General features: G+C 38.0%; 1 protein-coding gene across 12 annotated transcripts in view; it reads left to right on the top strand.

Annotated features, from left to right (window-relative positions):
* SHANK2 (SH3 and multiple ankyrin repeat domains 2) overlaps positions 1–25,238 on the top strand; it is a 363,547-nt gene that overhangs the window by 195,199 nt on the left and 143,110 nt on the right. For all 12 annotated transcript variants that reach the window (XM_069804140.1, XM_069804146.1, XM_069804143.1 and 9 more), the window contains one exon: positions 5,599–5,674. In XM_069804140.1, coding sequence (XP_069660241.1) covers positions 5,599–5,674 — 76 coding nt within the window. The remainder of the gene's footprint in view (positions 1–5,598; positions 5,675–25,238) is intronic.

Raw genomic sequence — 25,238 nt, 5'->3', positions numbered from 1 at the left:
GAAAAAGCATTTCCTGGTGTGCAGACTTACTTCTTCATGCTGGAAATTGGCTTAGAACAGACTGAAACCATTTCTTAAATTCTGCTAGCATAACAAGTGCAATAACTAGGTTGGAGTAGCAGAATACCCTGACTTTACCTTTAACAGTCAGTGATATTTGGAGGGTATCTGCTAGTCTGTGTTGTCTCTCCAATATCACACATTAATCAGGCTGTTACACTTTTATTTCCTTTGTTCATCCTGTGGACATGTCGATCACTCTAAACCCTTCCCAGAGTGCTGGCAAGCAGTCTCACAACATACCCACTGGCAGAGCAACCCCTCGCAGTTTCCTAGGAAACACGGCCGCCAAAATGCCCTGTGAAGAGCAGCAGGAAGAATAAAAGGAATGAAGACAGTTGCTTTGGGATTTCTTCCCCCTAGTTCTTTACTCTTCCAAACAATATCAAATATGTAAGCAATCTACTACAAATAATAGTGTCAGTGTGGTAAGCGGGTTGTCTGTTCTAACATGGCTACAATAGTTATGTGCTAATCACTGGAGAAATAGAGCAAGAATGGCATTATCTGTCTTTGTGAGTTAGAGTCCAGATTTTATTTCTTGCTTTTCATGTCAGTGATTTTTCAGCTTTTGATATTGTCTGCAGGCACTGTTGGAGTCCTGTGGTCAATTATGAGACTAACACGGTGAAGCTACAGGGAGGTCATATACATATTTCTCGGTTGAGGAGAACCATCACTCCTCCTAAGGTAGAAGAAGAAAAGGAGAAAATGCTTTTCACCTGCATCTTCTCAATGTTCACCTTTCTTCAAACCCTATTAATTATATCCTGGAATGGCAGGGTTTGAGTCTGTTGCTTACTGAAATGTCTGCAACAATAAATTATTCTAATAAAGAAACAGCTAGGGCTTTATTATTTGTATTACCACTATTGCACAGTGCAAATAGCTTATTTCCACTGCAACTCCATTGGCTTCAGCGGAGAGCGGACCAGGAAAAAACTTGCCACATTATTTTGTACCTTGCAGATTCTTCTATGGCTCTCATCATACTAGGACTCACATTGCTCCTAGATGGCATATTAACTGATGTGAATAAAACCTCTCAGGTGGTTTTGGGTGTTGGGGGTTTTTTTTGTTTGTTTTCTTTTTTAGCAGAAAGTGGGGAGCTTTATGGTGATGTTGTGTTCTTATGGAAAATAGTTTCAGTAGCTGTAGATGGAGCCTTCCTTTTCACATAAATGGTTTTTAGTCTGTGATCAGCAATGCAGTACTGTGAGAACGGAGTTGTTAGCTGTGCCCTTCATCCTGATGCTTCATGCCCAGGTATGTCCTGTTGCTGTAACCTAGAGATGGATGAAGGCCTGTAGAGAGAAAGTCTTCTAACCAACTACAGTTATTGGGAAAAAATACAGTGGAGTAACTCTGGTAAAATATGGGCATCTCAAGAAATCTAGAAACTTCAAATGATATACCAATGTTCCTTTTTTCTGTCAGCGTAAAGGAAACTATACCATTTTTGCAAACACTTGTGTTTTGTTCTACCTCCTAGAATAACTTTTGAACTGATCCGATTTGATGCAATGACTTTTAATCTGTGGTGGCAGATGTTCTTCTCAGTAATAAAGCAGTAATATATGCACTGCTAAATAATGTTTTTCTAGACCTTCTTGTCTGTATCTTCTTGCTAGTCTTTCTAATCTGTCTGCAATGAAGTTTAAAAAGAAATCCTCAAAGGATTCTGCAGGTGTGGACTCCATAAATGATGATAGGGTTACTAGTCTTAGGTACTCCTAACTTGCTCCAAAGCACTCTGATTAAAAGTGCTGGTCTTCAGAAAACCTGGGGACATCAGAATGGGGTAAAAATCCAGTGAAACCTGGAACTAACCCCTTGGTGCTATTATACCTATATTAGTGCTATTATGCTATATATGGCTTGAATTCAGAAAAGCATTTGTTAAACAATTGCCTATAGGTTCTTTGTATTCTTTAGTCAAATTAGAGAATTGAACCTGTGGGGGTTTTTTTCCAGTATTCAGTTTGTTATGATGGCAGATTCCTGATCCTTCCCCCCACTTTTGGATGTCTGTACTTATGCTGCGTAATAGGACAGACTGGAATCTGAGTCAGAGGTCAGGGAAAGAGGGTAATTAAAGAACTTACACAGCAACCTGGGAAACATACCGCTTCGCCTTGAGTTCAGGGATTTGTAAGGCTAATGGTTTCCCAAATAATCCCTGTGAATACGATTGCACACAAAGAAGTGGGGGAAAGTAGAGGGGTGGGAGGGACAGGGAGCAGATACAAGCTGCAGCTGAAGAATGCTGGCTTTGCAATACTAAGTAGCTGAACAAAGCTATCTGTCTTACTGTGCCTTTCCGTTCCTCCCACCCACTTTGTATTCGTTAATAGCACTGAAATATCATGCTATAGAAAACAGTTTCTGCAGAAGAAACAGCTGGCTCCTTAAGGCTCAAGCAGTGGCTTTAAGATTTCCAAAATATTCTTCATCATACTTTGTTCTTTTAATTATTTATAAGTGACTTCTGGAAACAGACCAGTGGTAAACTCTAAGTGGAATCCAGGTTTATGTTTTTCCGTGTTTCTTCTGATTATGTGTCTTGATACTAATCTGATTTTTAGGATAGTGTGAAAAAGAATAGTGCTTGATGGGGAATAGACTGCAATTCATGCAGGTCACTTTATTCCGCATCGCAGCAGGGCATTGGATTTTGAAGCTAAACTTGTAAACTTAGTGACAAAGGCATGACCCACAAAATTCACTGAACCCCTTACAGCCCACTAAGAGGTGCAGTCATACAGTGAGCTACTTCAGAGCCAAATCTCTTGGAGCAGATGTCATGTAGCCTTGGGTACCATTGCTGCTCACTACACTTACAGGTCTTTCTCCATGAAAGGCAACATGTTGTCCTCCAGCCCTGCAGCTAACGTGCCGGCTGCTGAGCTTTGGTTGTGTCTGGGTAGGTGCTAGGTGAGTCCCGGAGCAAGTTCTGTCCTTTTGGGGTGTTCCAGAAAGGCAAGGGGGTAAGGGCAATAGGAGCTGGAACCTGGGGTAGGGGTAAGGCCTCTTTGACAGAAAATATAGGCTGTAGGTGAGTGACAAAGGGATAAAATAAGCCTATACAAAACTATCAAGTAAGATTCATAATACAATAGAGATTTTCTTCCTCTTTGGCCATCCTGTAGGAAGGAGGCTGGCTAGTCTCCTTTTTTAAATTTTATATAAATGTATATATTTTTATTTTTTCTTCGTACTGCTTTTCTTGTATCTTGCACACTGGTGCACTGCTATGAAGAAATAACTTGCTTACTCTTAGCCAGCCTCAACCTGCACATATATTTTCAGCCATAATTCCTCTGTATTATGTATGTATTTGTATTTATGTCTCCAACTGGGGGCGTGATCCGGTTATGTGTCAGCTGTACTGGTTAAAGCAAGGAAAGATGCATTTTGTCACCCCTTCTTCCCAAAGTCTGTCTCCCAGTACTTTCTTCTGCAATGTGCTCCTTGGCCATGTTTAAAGCCTGTCATCCTGCACTGATATATTTTTTCTCTCCGCAGACTAGCACTTGGTCATCTGACAGCACTACCTCTCACAGTAATTTTTAACATCCTTAAAAGTTGTGACATATAGATGGTGTACCTTGAGGGCTACGTCTAGCTTGGAGATCTAATAAAATCTGTTTGGATGGAGTCAGGCTGTCCTTCAATGAAAAATTCCTCAGCCATGCAGATGAGAATTTCATGGACACAAGCTAAACCAGAAACTTTTCAATTTGATTTTTGATGTCTGTTAGCCTAACTTAATGTGATTGCATTCGAGGACCAAGTTGTGTTTAGGCAAGACTTTTTCCTGTCTCAAAAACTACAGTTTCTGCATAAGTATCTTCCCTTGGCCAAAGAAGCCATTTAAAAAGGGCTGCGCTGAAGATACTCATCTGAGGAAAAATGAATACACTAAGACATTATTGTGGTAAAAGCTGAGTAAGATGCAGAAAATTGATACATTTGAACAACAATTATTGTATTACTTAAAGCTACCGAAGAAGGTTCCTTACTCTCTTTTTTGTTGAAGTTTTACTTTATTTGAATGCCTCTTTGGAAGTAAGCTTCTGTGTGTTTTCCTGTCATTCTGAAGAAGAATGTGACAATGAATTACCTACCTTCTCTACAATCCTTTTGTCCTTCCCTACAAGTGTATTTTTTATATATGCATATATATATATATCACACATATAGTGATAGCCTTTCAATGACAGCCTTTTAGATTATGCTCTTTGCTGCGCAAACTGAAGCAACCAAATGTTGGAATAGATTCTGCATCTTTCCCACATCCTTGATTTCGTGGTGCTCCTGTAGGTGCCCATTGAAAGAATAAATGAGAGAGCATCTTTCCAATCCTAGAGGAAAAGAGATGTTTAGCTCTGTTGCCTGTTGTCCTACAGATATGGTTCTAAACTAAGTACTGTAACTGTTATACCCATATTAAACCAGTTGGTGAATTGTAGAAATACTTGTGAACATAATGTTCATAGCCCTAGAGGTTGATTTAATGCTGCAACCACTAGATGTGAACTGCTTCAGTGGGATAGATTTTTTTTTTCTGAAGAAAAGGCATAAATATAAAATTTTAATGTATTTGTGGTTTTAAATGCCTTTTTAGTAGACATATTGTTGTATCTTATTCCTTTGTTCTTCATGTTTCCCAAATACGGGATTTCTTTTTTTTTTTGTATCACCCCATATCCTCCAGTTGTTTGGATTGTTTGCTTTTGCTATATAATGGTAGTACAAGTTTCATGGTGCTGTTTCCTGTGAGAATAGATTGATGGCAATGAATGTGGGCAGCTACTTTTCCCCATACCCCATTTTCCATATGCCTAATAAAATTACAGAAATAGCTCTAGTTTTGTGTGTGTGTGTGTGTTTAAACAAAAAATACTGTGTTGCATTCTTTTGGCTATTTTTCCAACCTTTCCGAAATTTGTTGCTGGTTTTTCTTCTTTCTTTCTTCTTGTATTTTGCCTGTTTGTCCAAGCTATAAAAGAACCAAAAATTGGACTTGAAAGGTTTTGCCACTGAGAATGGGGGTGGAACTTTAAAACTTGTGAATGATATGATACATGATCTACAAGAAGTTCTTCTTATTCACTTGATGTGTACGATATGATAAAAGAATGTCTCAGCTCCAGAGTCAATTTTTTTTTTCAAAATTACTTGAAACCATGTTAATTCACTGTAAGGGAACATAAGGAAATACTTTTTTACTGTGAGGTGACTGAGCACTGGAATAGGTTGCCCAGAGGGGTTGCGGACTCCTCCGTAGGGATATTCAAAAGCTGTCTAGACACTGTCCTGGGCAACCGGCTATGGGTGGCCCTGCTTGAACAGGGGGTTGGACAAGTTGACCTCCAGAGGTCCCTTCCGACCTCAACCATTCTGTGATTCTATGAAGTACTCTAAGTTTTCTTTTATCAATGTATAGCAGAAAATCTGCTTTAAAATTGCAAATTAAAACAGCACTTGATTAAGAAATACAGGAGTCTTATTAAAAATTCTCTTTTCTTTGTGCAGAAACACGAACAGATAGAACAAAGAAACTGTTTAGACACTACACAGTTGGATCCTATGACAGCTTTGATGCTTCAAGGTAAGAATTTTTCTTTTTGGTCGCAATCTGTTTACAAAACCTTTCTGGATTTCATTTAATTGTTACTTTTGGTTTAGACTTTTGAGGGGAAGAGGGAAGCAGATTACTAAACAGAGCTTCTCAAGATATCATTCTACATCTAAATTGTTTTTATCACAACTCACTTTTTTCATATGGGATGGGTCTACAAAAATAGTGAGTGATGAAGTAATGAGTATCGCTATTTTGTTTTCATGAGTGGTGAAAGAGATCAGCATTTCACAGAAGCAGTATGTTCCAGCTGCTTCTACAGTCAAGGACCACTTAAGTTGTTGGATACTTCACAAGATCAGGCCTTCTATATCTGTTCACAGAATCATACTTGCTGACAAGAAAACCGAAATAACATTTTGTGATTTGTTGTTCTGAACGGTGTCTTAGATCCTAAGTAGAAATTAGGCTGTTAGAAATGAGGAATTTAGAAATTAGAAATTATATTATTTATTTGCAGTTCTGCTGAGTGTTCATGATTTTTAAGCAGGTCCTTCTCCCACATGCGTATACATCGGACATACAGCCAATTTCTGGTAGAAAGAATGATTTTTAAAGCTCAGAACCTCAGTTAGCTGTTGGTCTCTTCTTGAGAAAATTGTGGTGGCATACTGGAATCATTACACTTTTCTCTTCACTGTTTAACTACAGCTTGGGGTTTTTTAGTTTTCAAGAAAAACACCTTTTTTGTAGGAGAAGAATTCTGAAATGTGTAAAGTAATGATGGCAGAATTTCATGTAGCACACTATTTTTTAAAAAAAAGGAAAGAAGATGTGGTAACTGTTGTTTTTATTATGTGATCTTAATCCTTGTTCTAAGGGTCACGCATAGTTTCTATGCCAGTTAAACAAGTTGGGGAGGGAGGATGGAATTCAAGTCAGCTGAAGTAGTTTGGATACCCAAGATATCCTTCTGTGCTCCTGACGGTCGGTGTGCGGAGCTCTGAAAGGCAGGGGGCTGCCGGTTGTCTGCCGCATGCAGCCTATAAATATTGGAAAAATATGTAAATCTGCAGTATCTTGAGTTGTGATTTGAAAGAGTGTTGCAATGTTGGATGAAGAGGGAAGGTTTGGTGACATGGTAGGAGGAAGCAAAGGCTTGTGAGTTGGCTACAATCGTCCTGTCTTGGAGGCTCTGATCTTCCTGTTAGTGTACGTGGTGTACTACAGGGCATCAACTCTTCCTGCTGGGACTTAGGAATTGAGAAACCGCATTTCAACATCTTGCGTATTCCCCTTCCGTGATCAGCCAAGCTACCAGAGCTTCGCACTGTTGGACAATGATGTGATTGACTGCATAGTCTATCATAATGATAAACTTGTCAAGAGAAGCTGTTAGCCTGTATTATGAAACACGTAGCTGTTCTGCAGAGCAAGCTCACTGGTTACCAGTTACATTTCCAGTGAGAGGAATTGGCTTTTTGCAAGATTCTTTGAGTGATCGTTATTCTATACAATTCATAGCCTTGTCTATATTTCAGTGTTAATGGATAGGGTTGTTTCTGTAAAGCTAGAAGCTGTGGCTGCAGCATGTGGCCTCAGAGATACCAAATAATCCTACTTGGAAAAAACAGAAAAAACAGGGCTACTTTCTAACTTAGAAAATGTCAGTTCCATCAAAACGTTTCTTCTTTTTTTTTTCTTTGGAGGGGGGGAGCTATTGATTCTAAAGCATTTGGATTTTTTGTTGTCCTTTTCCCAAGAAAGTTCAGGTCCATTCTTGGGAGAGAACAATGCCATTTGCCTTTCTGAAGTAGGCAGTACTTTAGAGAGGTTATTTTGAAAGCAGGAGGCCAAAAGCCATATTCAGACCAAGGGCTTGAACCTCATCTCAGTGGTGCTCAAGTATGACTTTTAACCAGTGAGCTGTTGGGGATGAATGGATTATACTCTCTGCTTTTGGGAAGTCACAGAAAGTGTGTGACATGTTTGGGGGGTTGGGGGGAGGTTGTTGGTTTATTTTTTGATTGGTTTTGGTTTGGTTTTTTTCCTCTTAAGGTATTGGGCTTGTGCAGTGCAACAGCAAAGCTCTCAAAAAATTTACATTACCTGATTCAGGACTACAGCTGAGCAGGAGAGTTTATCAAATAAAATGCTAGTTTTTGTACAGCCTTATTATTGAGATTCTAGATATGAAGTATGTCTGCAATTGTTGCTGATTCTGGCATCAGTATCTATTAATTGTCTGAGCAGTAAGAGGGAAAGCAACAGAGTTCTCTTGGCAGCTTCTGAGGAAAGCAAAGTTTTGAAGAAAACTCAAGGATAGTTTCCACAGAGAATCTGAAACCCAGTGGACCCATTTTGAAGAGTAATAGTGAAAGTTGAGAGGGAAAGGTAGGAGAGGAAATACAGTGGAAAGGTAGATTTGCTTAACAAGCTTTTAAGTAGAGAAAAGTATGGTAATTTTAGAATTTTTGTAAAAAAACTAAAAAACTAAAAAAAATATTTTTGGTGTCCACTAGTTAGCTGCTGAAAGAGAAAAAACATGTTTCTCTGAGGCACATATAATAACTTACTGTAATGATGTATTTACAGAGAACGTACACTGTGATGAAAGGTAAACTTCCTTTTTCATCTGTTACAAACATGATGTGTAGTGAAACATCGTTCTGATACTTTTTTCCTAAACAAAATAGAGTTCGAGGATGTGCTGCCCTAAAACTGCAACGGCACAAAAAGTTGTGTTTCAGATACTTGACTGAGGCTGCAAATCAGCTTTTTGCACATCTAAATGGTAATTTTACCGGTGCTTACGTATTGCTGCTAAAGAAAAAGAATTTACATTTAAGAATCTGACTGGAGGTTACTATGTCTTGTTAGTACGTACAGATTTAATTCCTAGCATGGGCTTCCTCAGGGTGGGGGAATTGTTAAAAGAGGCAAACAAGATGTCAAACTACCAGCAGTTCTCGATATTTCCAAATTTCTACTGCTTTGTTTACTTTCTCTGTTAGCATTTCCTACCAAAGTAGGGGAAGAATATAGTGAACCAGATTTAACTACTTGCAGCTAAGTTTTAATAAACATTTGTCAGAAGGCAATTGTGCCTGAGTACTAAGAAGAGCTTTGAAACCAAAGTACTAACAAAGCCTATCCAGTTCCTTTCTGGAGATGATGTGGGCGAGTGAGGGGAAGTGTTTGCTCCCTTCTCTTTTTTCCCTCCCCCTCCCAAAGGGCAAAAATTGCTGAGCAGAAACACTCTGTTCAGAAATCTATATTAATGGGCTTATTCACATGCAGGAAAACACATTGTACATGGCATTTTTCATCTTTAGGAAAATGTGCAGCTTGAGTAATGGAGGTTCATTAAATCCTATTTCAGCTTTGCATAAGAGATCAGTTATCCATACATTAATACTTCAGGAAAATGGGTACTATACTTACTAATACGTAGAAAGGCAGTGAGACTTGCTTGCCAGTACAAATAGTCATTAAATATCATACAAATATAATATTTGAAACTACCAGGTCTAATGTATTATCTGCTTTAAATGCTGATGGGATACATTAATTCTGTTATGCAAAAATGATGTTGTCTCTTGCAGCTGTCACGTGCTGCTACTGCTGACATTCCTTTACATGGATTCCTTTCCTGTTGTATTAAAACCTTTTAAGAACTAATTACTTTCAATCATTTTCCTTTAATCTGATGCAGATGGACAAATGGCAACAGAAGGATAGGCTTTGTTGCAATGGCATACATGTGAGAGAGGGCCAAGTTTCTTACGCTAGCAGGAGGTCTTGTTGGACAAACCGGAGTAAATACGTGTCCCTGGACATTTGTCCTGGGCTGCAGCTCTGGAGGCTGGGGTGGCAAGTGGGACCAGCAAAGTTTCCTTCTGCCTCCCCAGATGGAGCAGGCAGGCAGCACCCATGGTGTCGGAGCCCAGGAAGCGCCATGGCCCGAGGCTGTACTTGCTCGACGTGCCTTAGAGCCACCGAGAGGAGCAGAAAGCAGGCACAGAAGAATCACAGAATCATAGAATAGAATCATCAAATAGTTTGGGTTGGAAGGAACCTTTAGAGGTCATCTAGTGCAACCCCCTGCAACGAGCAGGGACATCTTCAGTTAGATCAGGTCGCTCAGAGCCCCGTCAGACCTGACCTTGAATGTCTCCAGGGATGGGGCATCCACCACCTCTCTGGGCAACCTGCTCCAGCGTTTCACCACCCTCATCGTAAAACATTTCTTCCTTCTATCTAGCCTGAATCTACCCTCTTTTAGTTTAAAACCATTACCCCTTGTCCTAAAGAGCAGATATACCAATGAAAGTTTCAAGGAGATGATGTAAAACTGCTTCGACATGTCTCTGGAGTTTTGCATCTTCCCTGTATTTGTGGTCGGCAGTGGTCAAGACAACCATGGGACATTCCTTCTGAGAGCTGGGGCAGGGGCGGATCCCATGGAGTTTGTTAGGAAAAATGTTTGTTTGGGTCGGTCTCCTCTAGGCTGGATGGGTAATATTGTGACCAGCAAAGCAAAAGCTTCCAAAGTATTATAAATATTCTTCAGAAGTCTAGTTAAAGTTCAGGACTACTTTTAATTCAAAGAAAATTATTTATAGGCCTTAAATCAGTTATTTCATCAAGGTCAAATTCCAGTTTATTAACAGAAATTCTTGCTAAGGCATAGAATGGATGTTGGAATTTTAAAGAATTCTTTATTTTTCAAAAAATTAAAAATAAGGTAAACCTTTAGAAATGATTAATTTTTATCTGCTTTTTAACTGAAGTGAGAGAATTGATTAGTTCTCTCAAGATAGGACAGTGAATTGTTCAGTCAGGAAAATCAGAGAAGACAAAATTAAGTTACCACATTAAAATATGTGAAATTAATTAGTTGTTTAATTTCAAATGTGAAATGTTAGCACCTTTTTAAATGTGATGTGACTGATGATAAAGTGGTAACTTAGTTTTCATACTCTGGAGACATAAATTATATGAGCAATTTTGGTCCTATGTAAAGATTATGAACTTGATTTGGTGGAAAACATGATGCAGTTGCCTTAATGGATTTGGAAACTTTAGAACACAGCAGTGGAAACTTTTACTACTGCGTTAATTGCACCATCTCCCTCCCACCCCCAACAGAATAGTGAAATAGCAAAAGTCAATAGCATAATTGAATGCCAGTTTCAATGCAGTTATGAAGGATGCGATATAAATGTAAGATTTCCTGCCTGTTCTGTGTCTTCCCTTTCTTCACAGTTGACTTTCACGTCTTTTTTCTTTTTTTTTCCCTAACCACTTTAATTGGTACTAATCACTGCATGGGAGAAGCTTTCTTGGTGCCTCTTCTTGACATCCTATGGCTACAGCAGTATTAAGAAGCTCACAGGAGAGGATGTAATAATAAATAACCTTTTTCAAAGGCTTTTTGCCACAAAGTTAATGATGGGACCAAATTGATTTGCCTTCTGGTTTTAGTTCTGTTTTTCTGGATGAAGAAAAAGAGGTAAATTGGATTGTGTAGTCTGGGAGGTATGTGTAAGAAAGCTTAATTAAAAGCTTAATTCATTAACCCTAGTGTCCCTACTTGGAGTCAGGTGGCAGCATCCGTGTCTCACGAACATAGAAGCTGACAGAAGCAACTCCTCAAAAGCCAATTTACGTACAAACACCTAACAAAAATGAGAGATGAGAGATTCTTCTCAGCTGTATTTCCCAGCATTTTTCTGTTGATGTTGTCATCTGCACTGTCGGATAGAGCAGTATAAGCTTTAATCCTAGACAGCTCAGAGAGACTCTGGCACAGCTGAAGCTGTCTACCCCTGTAATTCAGCACACTGTGTAGTGCTTTTTCTTTTTTTTATTTTCAATCCACAGAGCCTACCTGTTGAATACCTCAGTCTTTGTCCCAAAGTTGTGATGTAAATGTGCTGTCTTAATAGGTGTGTTACACAGTAATTACACCTTTTTTAGTGGAAGCTCTCAATTTGATGCCGAAAATCTTTCATCTAGTTCTATATCTGTTTTCATGTGGATATTTGGCATAAATAGATTGTCTTCCTTCTGGAAAAATACAATAGACATCTCTTTAAATATATATTTAAAATGGATGGAGACCTTTTGAAGAACTCTGGCCATTGCAAGTCATGAGGTATGTAACGCTAGACAGGGAGCTAAGGGGCCCTTTCCTGGTTATGGCTTTGCAGTAATCCCGTTACCGTGTTGCATCTAGCGTATGTACTTGCTGAGTGCTGCTTGCTTGTGCGCAGCCGTCAGCAGCAATCTGTTAAATCCCGGCAAATGGTTCTTTATAAAAATTGGAGGAATGTATAAGAGCCGTTGTTATTTTTTTATCTCCTGCTCGCCACATTTTCATGTTGGTTCTCCCTAGGCCTGCAGAACAGTGAGGGAGACGCTGAGAGAAGTATCATTACATAAAGAATAGGTCTTTCTGCATTGACATAACTGAGACTTTTTTTTTCTGTTGGATCACACCAGTTCCACTGTACTAATGTTTTCTGTGAAGTTGGTACTGTTCAGTTGAAGTCTTGCAGGAACTGGAGTAAGGGTATTAAAATGGATGCTGTTCATTCTTAATAAATTCATGATTTCTCTTCCTTTACTCTGGGATCGATGCATTGATAATAAGTTGAAAGTGATTTTACAGTTCTTAGCTGCAGGCATATATTTTAAACATAATTCTCGGTTTCCTCTGTTGGAAGGAAGTAAAACCAGCAGTATTTTAACTTTTTTACATATATACGTAGCTCAGTTTTTGTCTGGGAGATAGTAGCAAGAATTATCTGACTATGCTCATAGTTGTAATGAAATAGATATATAGGTATAACCATGTGATATAGTGATGTGGTTACATCTGAATGCTTGTTGAGATTTTAATGATTTAAGATCTCTGCATAGGTGATACTCTTGGTTCTTTAGGCATAGAGAACAGTCAGCACCAACCAAAGTATAGAAAACAAAGCGTGTAAAATGTTTTGTGTGCGTGCATTGTCACTTTATTTCTAAAGATATTTTGTTGGCCTTGCCTGATGCCTATTCTGAATGAATTTATTTACTGTGAGCATAATAGTCTGATAGCACTGAACTGCTCTCAATGTGTGAGGCAGAAAGATGAGGGTAGTTCATTTTTAATACCTTGTGCCTCATTAACTTGAAGAATATAATTTAATATAATTTGGAAAATTACATATATGTTTAAGCAATAATTAAGGCATTGTAGATTTTGTGGAACAGGTGGAGATGTAAAATGTGAAGTTTTGCATTTACAGTTATTTAATTTCTAATGAAAATGATCTTACATGCTAATAAACAGCTTTGCTCTTTGCCTCCCCTGCTGTTGTGTGCTGCCACGACTGAGCTTTTTATGTTGGTGACTACAGAAAATATTTAAAGTAATTGCTAAAATAGGAGGTAAAAAGGGTGCGTGTGTGCGAGCGTGTATCTGAATTGTAGTATCTCTTCTTTGAAATCTGTAGTATAATTGCATGAAGATGCAATATTAAAGCCTAATACAACTACAGTAAGACACAAAACTATACGGTGAGTGGTAAGAGTTTCCATGGACTTGCAAGTGCATTTTGAAGTTGTCTGCTGTCTTAATAGTGAAGTTTGTTTAAAGCACTTCAGTAAGATCCTGCTTTTAGCAACTAATGGTTTTGTAACTAATGATTTTGTAACTAATGATTAGAATTTGGCAAGCATTTTTTGGGCTAGATATTTGCCTAAATTTTTAGTGGTAAATTGTTAGCAAAGAAAGACCAGCAGCTTCCAAGACCAAAGTTGAAAAAAAAATATATAGCCTTTCCAAAATTTAAAATTAAAATGCTCGTTCTGAAAGACTTTAAGGATCTACCTCTAGCGCTAGTGAAAACCTAACTGTGTAGCTCTGGGTACAGAAGATCCTGACTGCAAGGGCCGTGGTTTGGTGGCCGTGCCGTTTCCTGCACAGTGACTGATACTCTCAAGCTCAACTGTATTTTCCCTGTAACTCCTCTGACCTGATGCTGGAGGACAGGATGGATTTAAATGTCAGAACTGAAAGCAGCAGCCTGTGTCCTGTGCATGGGGAGGAATAGTTTTCTAAATTAGAATAGAGAAAATAAAAAAAATATATATAGGAAAAAGGAGTGGAAATGACAGAAGGTGAGGACACCAAGAAAAGATTGTGAGGGTGTGATACCAGGTTAGTCAGAAACAGGAGCCACATAATTAGATGCAAGGATAGAGCAGGGGAAAACAGGAGAATAAAATGTTCGTTTTTCAGGGAAAAGAAGAACGATTAAGTTTCTGACAATTAGTGTTTTACAATCCTGTCTTCTAGCCTCCACTGCAATGACTTAGCTTCCTCTATGTGACCTTTAATTCCCTGCCCCACTACACCTTTGGCTGCCTTCCTCTCACCTAATCACTAGATGAGCAAAAGCCGACATATGGTGCCTCTGATTATAAGTGATGCATTGTTAAGTTTTGGCAGGCCAAAAGGAACAAATAACGGTTGAGCTTGATCTGTGGGCTTTCCTCCAGTGGGAGCAATGATTTAAACCACTTTTTTTTTTCCTATTTCCAGCCATATTGTCTCAAATATTTGTTGCGTTTGCAGGATTTGATCTACAAGGCAAATTCTAAGGGTGACTGGCAGGCAACTTATGTCTTTTTTTCCTCTTAAAAGAAGAAACTATTGACAAGTCAGAAAGGGGTTGCCTTTCATGCTCTAAGTAAAGCTGGTCACTTCCATTGTGCAAAACATAAGGTTGATGGGAGGAGGATGTCTTGTTTTGTCTTGGGACAAAATAGATGTGCTGGAGTTGTATTTCTTTATACATTGAGTGGGGTAAAACCCTACAAGGAGGGACCTGCTAAAGAGCAGGCAATAGCTGGTGTTCACCTGGAATAAAGAAGATCTGGGCTTGAGTCCCATGTGCGTTAGACTGCTTTGACTTAAACCCATACCTTGTATTGCTGATGAATGCCAAGAACCTGGTGGCTGGAGTGATTCTTTATCCAAGTCTTTTGAAACTATTATTCTTCCACTGAGCCAAGAGACAGATGCTAGCTCTGTCCTCAGAGGTTGTGGCATGCAGGTGGGGATGCTATATTTGAATGACTGGCAGATATACCAATTGAATAGTTGGTGATATTGCTGGGGGTGCCTGCTCTCTCTGATATAAAATTTCATCCTGTATTCTGCAGAAATAATGTGTAACAAAGGCTTAATTTAGACTAAAATATATCAAAAAAAAATTTGCTTTAATGGATAAGCATTTCACTAAAACTGTTTTCATGGCAAAATTCTGAACAGAATAGTGAATGTTAAGTTAAATACGTGCACTAGGAAATAGTGGTAGCTGCATATTCAGAAAAAAAGACTGTCACCCATGTGTCTTTTAATTTCTCTTGCTTTTAAATAAAAAAAAGCATGTTGGGCACAGATAACAGGTCTCAGAATTAAGCGTTTAGTGCTACAATTGGAAACTAGGGCTGATATTGAGTAGATTGTGTGATCCTTTAAACTAGCGTTTCCAAAGACTTACGGTGTTGCACTGTCAGATTTGTAGAACGGTTGTAACTATAGCAGAAGTGGTTTATACCTCTACTGTAAACACTTCAGATATCATAAATTCTGAAGTACGCTTAAAATTAAACTCTATGCATCTTAAGTTAGTTGCTCAATTGAGTTGAAACGATAAGCCAAAATTTTTACCAGTACTTAGAAAATAAAGGCTTCGTATTTCCAGAAATTGCACGTCAGTGCAACCAGCAAGCTATAGCTGAATGTCAAAGGAAAGGGGGCAATAAGGAGAGATTCCAGTTCAACATTCACTTAATTAAGAAAAGTAATGGCCAGTTTAAATAAAGCAGAGTTCTCTCTCTTCATCAGCTGGTATCTGTAAAGTCAGTGATTTCTCACTGCTACCAAATTTGTGGGCTAAACTGGCCATGCTTTGACAAAATTGCTGAAAATTCTGACACTGTTGGACAGGAAAGCTGTTAAGATGGACAGTTCTCAAGCTGTTTTGCAGATAAGTAAACAAAATTTGGAGTAGGCTTAAAATAACTCAAGGGCTTAGTGCAATTAGAGAAATGGAGAGAGGGGAGAATATAGTTCAGAAAAAAAGGTAGAGTTGCCACCTCCTTTTTGATGCCATTGAGACTGTAAAATAATATGGTGGTTAGTCAGGATTTTTAAATGGATATGTGACAATTAAACTCTAATTGAAATCACTTCTTAATGTCTTTTTAGTAAAATCCTGGAAAATCAAAGTTTCTTACTCTATACTGTATTTTTAAAGTTCTTGGAGAAGGAAAAAGTGGAAGATGTTTTCAGAAAAACTTTCCTCTATGCTTTTGTTAATACCTCATTTGTTTTGAGACAGAGCTTGAAACTTACTTGTAACACAACTTACACTAAACTGTCATAAAATTTTACAGGAATTTTAACACTGATGATTAAAGCACTATACACTTCTGTACAATCTAGAATTTTTAGTGAAATACTTATGTCTGTAAAGAACAGTCAGGGTTATTCAGACTTCTTGTGGTTAGAGCTGTATTTAGTTTCCAAGGAATGCAGGACAGGAGGGTGATAGTTCCTCCTGCTCAGCAGAGCAAACAGAGTGTGAGGGAAACCCTGAGGGATCCCTTAAAACTAGTTTGAAACTCATGGTTATCACCAGTGTCTTTCCCCTATTTCATAATTTATATATGTTTAGTCATTAGTATGTTTAGATTAGTATATTTAGACTCTCTGAATGGCTGAGTGAGCAAATCAAGTTATGATACTGAAATGTGAGTATAATAATTGTTTATAGTGAGTTTAATAATTGTTATAGAGACCTGCACTGTCAAACTGCTACCTTAAAGGGCTTGTAACACATTTTAAAAGTGTTAGTAAAGCTCCCTTTTTTTTTTTTTTTTTTTTTTACTGGAAGTGTGACTAAAGGGTATTAGAGAAACACGAGATCCCGAGGAAAACAGATATAATCTCCTGTATTACCATGAAACGTGCACGTCCCAAAGCATGATGACAAAACTGTACAAGAAGAAGGGAATAGAGTGTATGATGGTTTTCAGTAAGACAAGGAGCAAGTAGCACAGCTTGGTTGGGAGCTGGTAGAGTACTTCAGGGAAGCACCAAAAGTGCTTGTCCATCTTTTACATGCTTTTGGCCTTTGGCAGAGAGGATGTTGGGCTCCAAGGACCGACACGTGTCCAGCCCAGCATGGGTGTGTGTGTGTTTTCCAGTGGCTCGCTCTAAAAAGGGAAGGAAAAAATTCAAAGTCCTGTCTGATGTATGCCAGCTCTGAGATAAGCATAGAGATTGATTAGCAAGCTTTGTGAACTAGTTCAGGTGCTGCATCAGCTGAAGAAAATCTTTATTGTTATATGTAGTTACGGTTTTGAACACTCATACTGTTACCTTAGATCTGGATTTACTTCCCTGGTTCTACTTTTGTTACTTGTCCTATTTGCTGACCTTGAACACGTTCTTTTCCTTGTTGCTGTGGTTGTCTGTGATAATACTGACCGCCTTTAGCAAAATATTCAGAAAATTATTGATTAAAAAAACCTATATGGAAAAGCAGTGTTGTTATTAAAAGCTATTATTATTATTATTATTCCTTTTGTTCAAAGCTCATAGTATGAGCAGCAAATATTAATATTTTCATAATGCAGGCTTAGATCGCTCAAATGCTTGATAATTACAGCTGAAAATTCCTAGTAAGTATTAGGTATAAGTGGAGTGTGCTGTAGCCCAAAATACTAGTATGTTAATGGAACAACTATATGAAACAGTTTGAAGGGCTCTGCGTTATAAAACTCTCATGTTCTATACTAGAACAATACCTGCCATAATGTTTCATGTTTAGTTTTTACTTTGTCATGTGTGTACTTGAATTGACTATTTATTTTTTAAATGCAAATGAAATTAATTAAGATAGAGGAATGAAGCTTTTCTTTTTTTAAGCTCACTTTGCCACTCTCCTCAGCCCACCATGCTTTTTTGTTTTCTCCCTGCCAGTGCAGATGCAGGAGAATAATAACATTTCTCTCAAAAAAGGCTATGTAGACCCCTTTCATTGTGTGTATGTATAGTGTGTGTATGTATATTCATATATGGAGATCCATACATATAGGTACATATGTATCCTATATATATTGACCATTGAGGTTTTTTTCCCTTCATATCCTGTCCTGAGATTTCTGTAAAATATAAAATCAGGCTTTTAGTGGATGATTTATGTTTCCAGGAAGTTGTTTGACTGCCTGTTCTGCTATATCAGTATGTTACTTTAGTGGCTACAGTTTCAGCAACTTAAGGTAAAAACAGGGAAAAAACCCAAAAGTAGTGCTAGCCAAATCGATTGACTTGGGTATTACTTTAGGTCACCTACTCCCTTCTCCTACACGCCAGAAAATATGATATTAAGTGTAATTAAAGGCTGGATAAGAAAATGTGGACTAATATACATACACAGAGAGAGGAAGTTTCTCCTTGGTTCTATATAAAGAAATTGTGTCACTTCTTTGTACTTGTGTCATAAAATTTAATGTTCCTCTTTTAAAACCTATATTTCTGTGTAATATTTTATAGCATAAATTCATTGAAATATATAGCAGTGTTACTTTCTTTAACATAGGTTGCTTCTTTGTAATTACGGTTAATCTTTTGGGCAACTCGACAATCACAGGGCTGGAAAAAGTAGCACAATCTTTCTGACTTCCTAATTCTTATCGAAACACTGCATGACTGGTATAGGTGGTTTTGGTAACTTAGTGAAGAACTGTTCATTTTTACCAAGGGTATCAAGTATTCAAAATCCAATAAAGATGGCTTGATGACTTGTTTAAAAGTGTGGAAGGAGTTATATGCCCTGTCAGGTTTTAGTCTGTAATTTCCTCACAATGCAGTATAGACCTGTGCAATATAGGAATTAGGGAATATCTAAATGTCTTTTATGGCATGCTACAGTTTGGCATATACCTCTTTCATCAACAAATGAATTGCAATGGAAAATATGCAGACTTGCTTTTCTCATGATCAAAGATCTCTACGTGATGTTTACCGAACTCTGTAGAAACAGCACTGATACAGGAGATCGGAAAGACAAATATATGAATATAGGAAGTATATAGGAGTATGGGTGAAGCATCCTCTCTTTTTCCCGTTCCTTTACTTGGCCTGAACGTAGCCAGGTGAGGAAGACATGGCTATGCTGAGTTAGCCATTTAGCCATGGAGGAAATGTAAAGTTGGCTGAGAAGAAATTAGGATATGTCCTTTCTATTGCAATTTGAAGTTATTTGCTACAAATTATAAAGCCAGAGAGAAGAATAGTGTAAGGGTAGTGGTGTCGGTCTTTTTTTCCTTCTCTGTTTTTTTGCGTGAGTGCCAGCTGTGCCAGTAAGGCATTGACACACAACCAACTGTTGGAAGTGCTAGTAAAGATACTGTTGTTGGATGCTGCAGTTTCTTTGAGAGCACCTGTGGAGCTGGAATCCATACGTAGCACTAAGCATTTTATTCCAGGCTGCATGTCCATATGCAGCCCTGATTTTGTAATTGTGTTTTTGGTGAAATAGCAAAATGACTTGGAGTCCTTGTCATTGTGAATGCCTGATGAAATAATGCTTACTCTGCAGTGTAACTATTTTGAAGATGCTAAAGGGTATTTTGAGAACTGTATTAGCTTTTATGGATGGGCAGATTTGTTACCTCCAAATATGACCTCTAATTCATCTAATTCAGTTTTAACAGTAAATGTTGTACTGATGTGAGAATTCTGGATCATGATAATGAAATAATTGTTTGGGGAAGCAGTTCAACTTCAGCCTAACTCCACTTTATGTACAGTAGCTCCATGGAAGAAAATGTAGGCCTGTGCCCCAATACCCTATCTGAAGAAATGAAAAAAATTACATCTGTGAGTTCCTACAAATGATTCTGATGGCTTTGGGGCTAAGAAGAAGAAAGGGGAAAGTCAAACACTGCAAAGGAAGGAAACAATGTTTTTACTTAGATACCCTATTGTGAGAATCTCTTGTCCTCAGGTATGGAAGAGCAGGAAAGACGACTCTGTTTTTTGTTCCATGTGATTCTGTTCATCCCTTCTCCATGATATTTTAATTATTGTACCATCATTATACTCCTTGGACTTCTACCTTCAGCTACCTAATAAGGAGTTTATCAACTTAGTTTACTGTTCTCCAGTATTTCTGTTCTAATGACAGGTTGTGTCTTCCTTGAGTGTAACGTTGAGGTACTTATCAACCATCCATTTGAAAATATTTTCTTACTGCCTTCCTCCCAAACACATCTTGCTGTAAACTTCCAGATATACATACATGCTAAAGGGAAATCATTTAGACTTGTCTTATATGACTGAAAATTATATTGGCAGGATTGATCAGCTGTACAGAGTAAGTGCTACGCATGCATTTTTGACACAAGGCAGGACAAAATATGTAATTGTATTTTTACTGAATATATCCTGTAAGAGTATATTGCTAGAAGGTGGGAATAAGTAGTTGAAAAAAGCAAAATACAGAAAGTAAACACACATTCATAAAAATGGTAAAATATGATTGACCAAAATAGCTGGAAATTATTATTGGTTATTAAAGATGTTATCATGAAAAACTACAAAAAAATTCAATCAAAGGTAGTAGCACCGGGCTGTGAATTATTCTTTAGTGTAATAACATGTTGTTGTTCAAAGCTGTATCATATATTTACCAAACAACACATTCTTAAGACAAATTGCCTTGCAATGCAATGAAAGACATCATCACATGAGGGAATCTCGGCATGCAACGACAACATATTACAGAGAGGTTACTATGAGTTTGAATATTCAGTTGACTACATCTTGCTGTTTCTGTTTGGGTTGTAAGTGGGTTAGGTAGGGACCATCTATGTATTCTCCTATTTGCTGTGCAAAGAGCCGTGCTCACTGGTGTAGCTAATACCTCTTGAACAAGTGATTGCTGTTCTGCATGTTATGCAAGAGCTGTGAAAGCTCTTCTGTGAGACCTACAGCTGGATGATCAATGACTGGGAAACTTGAGCAATCACATAGAGTCTTCATTAATCTTGAAGGCCTTAATTACTAAGATTAGCCAATTTTCCTGAAGTCATTACAGCCAATGACTATAAATAGTAAGGTTGACCCCTTCCAGCAATGACAGCAAAAGTTTATCCACTGGAAGTCTGTTATATCTTACAATAAGATTTGCTGTAGATATCATTTCCATTTTATCTGGTATCAGGACAGGTAACTTCCCCCCAGAAAGAAAATATTTGGAGAGAACATTCTTTATGTGCTTTTAACAGGGATGGACTGTTGGAACACGCAGTAAAGAGCTCCTCTTGAATAGATTTCCCAAATGCCCTTCTATGGGCTTGAACATAACCACCATAAATTGACTATCTTAGCCTAAAAGAATTAGTGCGACTGCTTTCCGACATAGTATATAAATTTATGGAAAGGTTTAGATATTCTTTTATTGCATCTGGCAAGGTACAAAAAAGGCATTTTCATTATTGTTGGGCTGTGATTTGATCCTTCTAACATGTAGCTAGCTGTGAATTCAGTAGATCTTTCAAAAAGATTGAAATTGCAACAGTACTGAGGAGAGGACATAAAAAAGATCTAATGAAGAGATTTGGATTTACTTGGCCAACAAAGAAATGAACTTGCAGAGAATAACTTCTCACTCAAGGATAGAGCAAGCCATCTGACTGAAGGGTTTGTGGGCTGAGAAAGCTACTCATTTGGTTGTAACTGGTTCTTTGGATCTCATGTGTAGTCTGTTAGATAACTTTTCTGCCTTGGAAGGCTGTAGTCCACTTTGTTAAAGCTGAGAAGGTTAGACTTAGATTACATTTCTAGGGGATGCACGATTGGAGAGAATCAGGAAAATAACTCCTATTTAAATTCATTTTTTTTCTGCCTTAGGGAGAGGTTGACGATATACCAAATAGCCATTTTTGTTTCCAGATAATGATGATCATTTCCAGTGGAGTGTATGCTACATGCTGTTTTTCAGATTGAATTCAGCAGCGATACACATGATACAAACTTGCCTAAACGTATTCTTGATAGTGGTCTTGATAGTTTCCACCTCTGCAATTTAGTATTTCAACTTTTGCAATACGTGATGCTTTAAGATAGGGTGTAGTTATTCTAGTTGTGAAATGGAAACTAGGTTTCATGGGTTTGCCTCCATCAGGAACCTGTGCTTCAACCTTTATTTTCTTCATACAGATCTTTATGAAGGACTTGACATTTCTACTTCCTTCCTCAAGTATTGTCTTAATGGGCTGTTAGCAAAGTAGAAATTCTTGCTGTCTTGACAAGTCTACACAAATGATGGTTGTTATGTTGAACATAACAGTGCTGAATTCAAATCTCAGGTGTCTGTCTGACCATGGGTAAATCTCTTCATTTCCCTTTCTCCATTGGTAAGTCTGTAAAATTATGGAAATTCTAAGACCTCTGCACACTTCTTGAGCCTTAAAGTATTAGGGAAGCTACATGAACCGATGAACAAGTATATTTTCTAATATTTAGTGTTTGGATAAAGCAAAAGTGATTTTAGACTGACTTTTTTTTAGCCTGAAGTTTTTCTATTTAAGATTGTACTTCATGCAGAAATATTCTGCACTTGATAGGATGTATTTTGCATTTAACTTTGTAGGCAATGAATCTTGGACTTATACAGCCCAAAGTCAAAGTAATGTGTGCCCTATTTAGGTAATGAGCTATTGATTTTAAAATTACTCATTTTATTACCATAATACGGAACTAGCAATATTCTGCAAACTCGTCTCTGAAATGGACACTGTTTAATTGCAGTTTGAGATGGGACAGAAATGGACTTTAAGGATTTTACCTATTGAAATTTGGCGTATCACAGATAGCAGGGACTGTTCAGCCTCATCTAGAGCCATACACTACTCAAAGCACCTGTGAAGAAATGCCTCTTCCTCTTGCTTGAGCTCAGACCTCTGAATGGGCTTGTAACGTAACGTCACCTTTATTTGTCACTGGTAGCTATACCCTATATGCATTCTGTTGCTAAGTATTTACACCACCTTCAGGATCAAAGAAATGCTGCCAAGAAGGCTCATTGTGAGAAATTTTGACCTACTTTTACATTTGGCACCGCTTTGCCTGCCAAGACCAGGTAGACTGTGAACAGACCTGCAGCATGTCTTCAGTGAAGAGGTCCAGTCTGACACTGAGATAAGGGAACCCTGTCGTGGCAAAGCAAACAAAAAGCGATACGGCAAACAGTCAGAGGTTAAACTTCTTTTCCCCTCTTCTGCCCCCTTCTCTCGGTTCATTTGTGTGTGCATGTTTGTTTTCCATCCTTTTCCTGCTGCTAGCTCTTAGCTCTGCAGCACTGGGCTCTGTGTAGAGAATCAATTTGCTTTCTGTGATTGCTTTAAACAAATTTAAACTGCTCATGCCATAAGATTATTGCAGGTCCCCTTCTCCTAGCACGTAAATAAAAAGAAATGGCTACACATCTGATTTTTTCAAACCTACGTTTTTGCCTTACAGGCTGTGATGGAGTTTTCATTATGTAGAACATGACTGAAACAGTGTATTAGTAAGCGATATTTGTCAAGTAATAGAGATCAGTTTGTATATTTTGTTACCAAAAATTCATGTTGCGCTTCTTCCCTTCCCTTTCGCCTCCTCCTTCCATGTAAGACACAAAACTTCGTAAAATTTTGGCAATTTAGTATTCCCACTTTCAATGTCTAAATTGAAGTGTAAAACTAGGTAGTTTATGCAATAAATGTGCTGCACATGAAAAGAAAATCATAGGTGGTTTTTCTACTATTATTCTGAACAGTCATAAACCTCTACATTAGGATGACGTGAGCGTAACTTGAAAATGCCTGTTCATTTCATTAGCTGACTCTGAAAGTACCCTAGATGCCTTTTTTTTAGGTGTAGATGCCTAATGTTGATCAGGTGAATTGATCCTGAGTTTTCTGAGGACTGCTTTTGGAACTTCAGCCTTCAGCTTTTTAAGGAATGATATTATGAATTTGTTTGGTTTTGTCAACAAAAATGAAAGAATCAGAGCAAGGTTTGACGAGGTGCCTAGCTAACAGGCTTCTGAATTCTTGATATTAATGAATTGAGATGAGAGTGGGATTTGGGTACGGGAGAGGGGGGCTGTTCTTTGAACCAAACACTTTCTATGATTAAGTTCTCAAAAGTAACCTTCTAACTTTTATTAATTGTTTACAAGGATACTTAAAGGAAATGGGTTTTATCAGTTTGAGCATGTATTAAGCAAAAGGCTGGAGACAGCTCTACTGTTGACTCTTCAGTGGACAGGTATGGGGTCCCACCTTGAAAATGTGAGTGGTGAAATGACGAAAATAAGCCGGTACGCTTGTAGGTTCAGGCAGTTTCTCTGACGTCAGGACACTGAGGGAGGGCTTCGGCGCTACAGTGTGGGCTCTGAGGGCTGCATATTCCATCCCAAACCCATAGCCCTGAACAGAAGTGCATTTGGCTTTCTCGAGAAATATACATTTTCTTATTATAGCCTTTCCATGGCAGGGGTATTAGTTGTAAGAAAAGGTAATGTCTGAATTATACAGTAAATAATAGTAAGATAAGACACAGTATTCAAAAGCTGTTGATACTTATCATCTGTAGCTGAGAAAGTCACCGCTGTGGTAGTTTTAATTCACGTGTGGTGTTTAAATACTTTGTAGTTTGGAAGACATAATCTCATCACTTTAGCAGTAACATGAAGTTGCGTCCCTCAGTTAGAGTTGGAAAGTCCCCAAAGGGATAGCCTGTGACACATGAAAGATCTGGAGTTTGGAGGCTGTCCATTGCTGTCCTGATACCATCATCCTTGTCTTTGTGCAGAGCTTTAAATAAAAAGGTCACACCAATTTTTCTTTGATGAGTTTCCTCCTCCCCTTCCGGATTATTAATGGCACTGAAGCAGATGCCGTCTCTTATTGTATCGAATGCTTTAGTGACCGGATTCTGTACAAGACCAGTGGTAACAATTGTTGGCTAGTAAAAAATTAAGAAAAGAAAAGAAAACTTGCTCCTATTTCATTCTGTCCTAAATAGTTTTGTAGGTATTTTAAAGCCAACCTAGCAGTGTGTTTTGCAGTGCTTACAATTCATGAATACTTAACCCCTGACCCTGTCTTTATTCAGAAGAATGTCTTGCAACTTGTGCTGTGTAATGGTTTTATACTTAAAAGAGCGTTCAAAATCTTTTTTTTTCTTTTCTTTTCTTTGAGCTTATTTTTAGTAACCTAATGTTTAATGAGAGACACTAAACAACTTAAGGCTTTTACAGATCGTTCTCTGTATATGAAAGGTCCCATTTTAATGTGGATTTAATGTATTTTTCTTCATCTACCGTCTACTTTTTCTTAGCCAATGACAGTAAGATTCCGAAGGCTACTTTCTCTTTAAGGACATACTGCTTACATAAATAGTCCTTTACACCATCTCCTTGTTTTATAATATTAATTGCTTATCAGAAGCTGGGAAATATTCCTTAGAAAT

Source organism: Haliaeetus albicilla, chromosome 16 (assembly GCF_947461875.1).
Source record: "Haliaeetus albicilla chromosome 16, bHalAlb1.1, whole genome shotgun sequence".
NCBI lineage: Eukaryota > Metazoa > Chordata > Aves > Accipitriformes > Accipitridae > Haliaeetus > Haliaeetus albicilla.
Note: the sequence above shows the minus strand (reverse complement) of the source record. Positions and strands in the feature narration are given on the sequence as shown.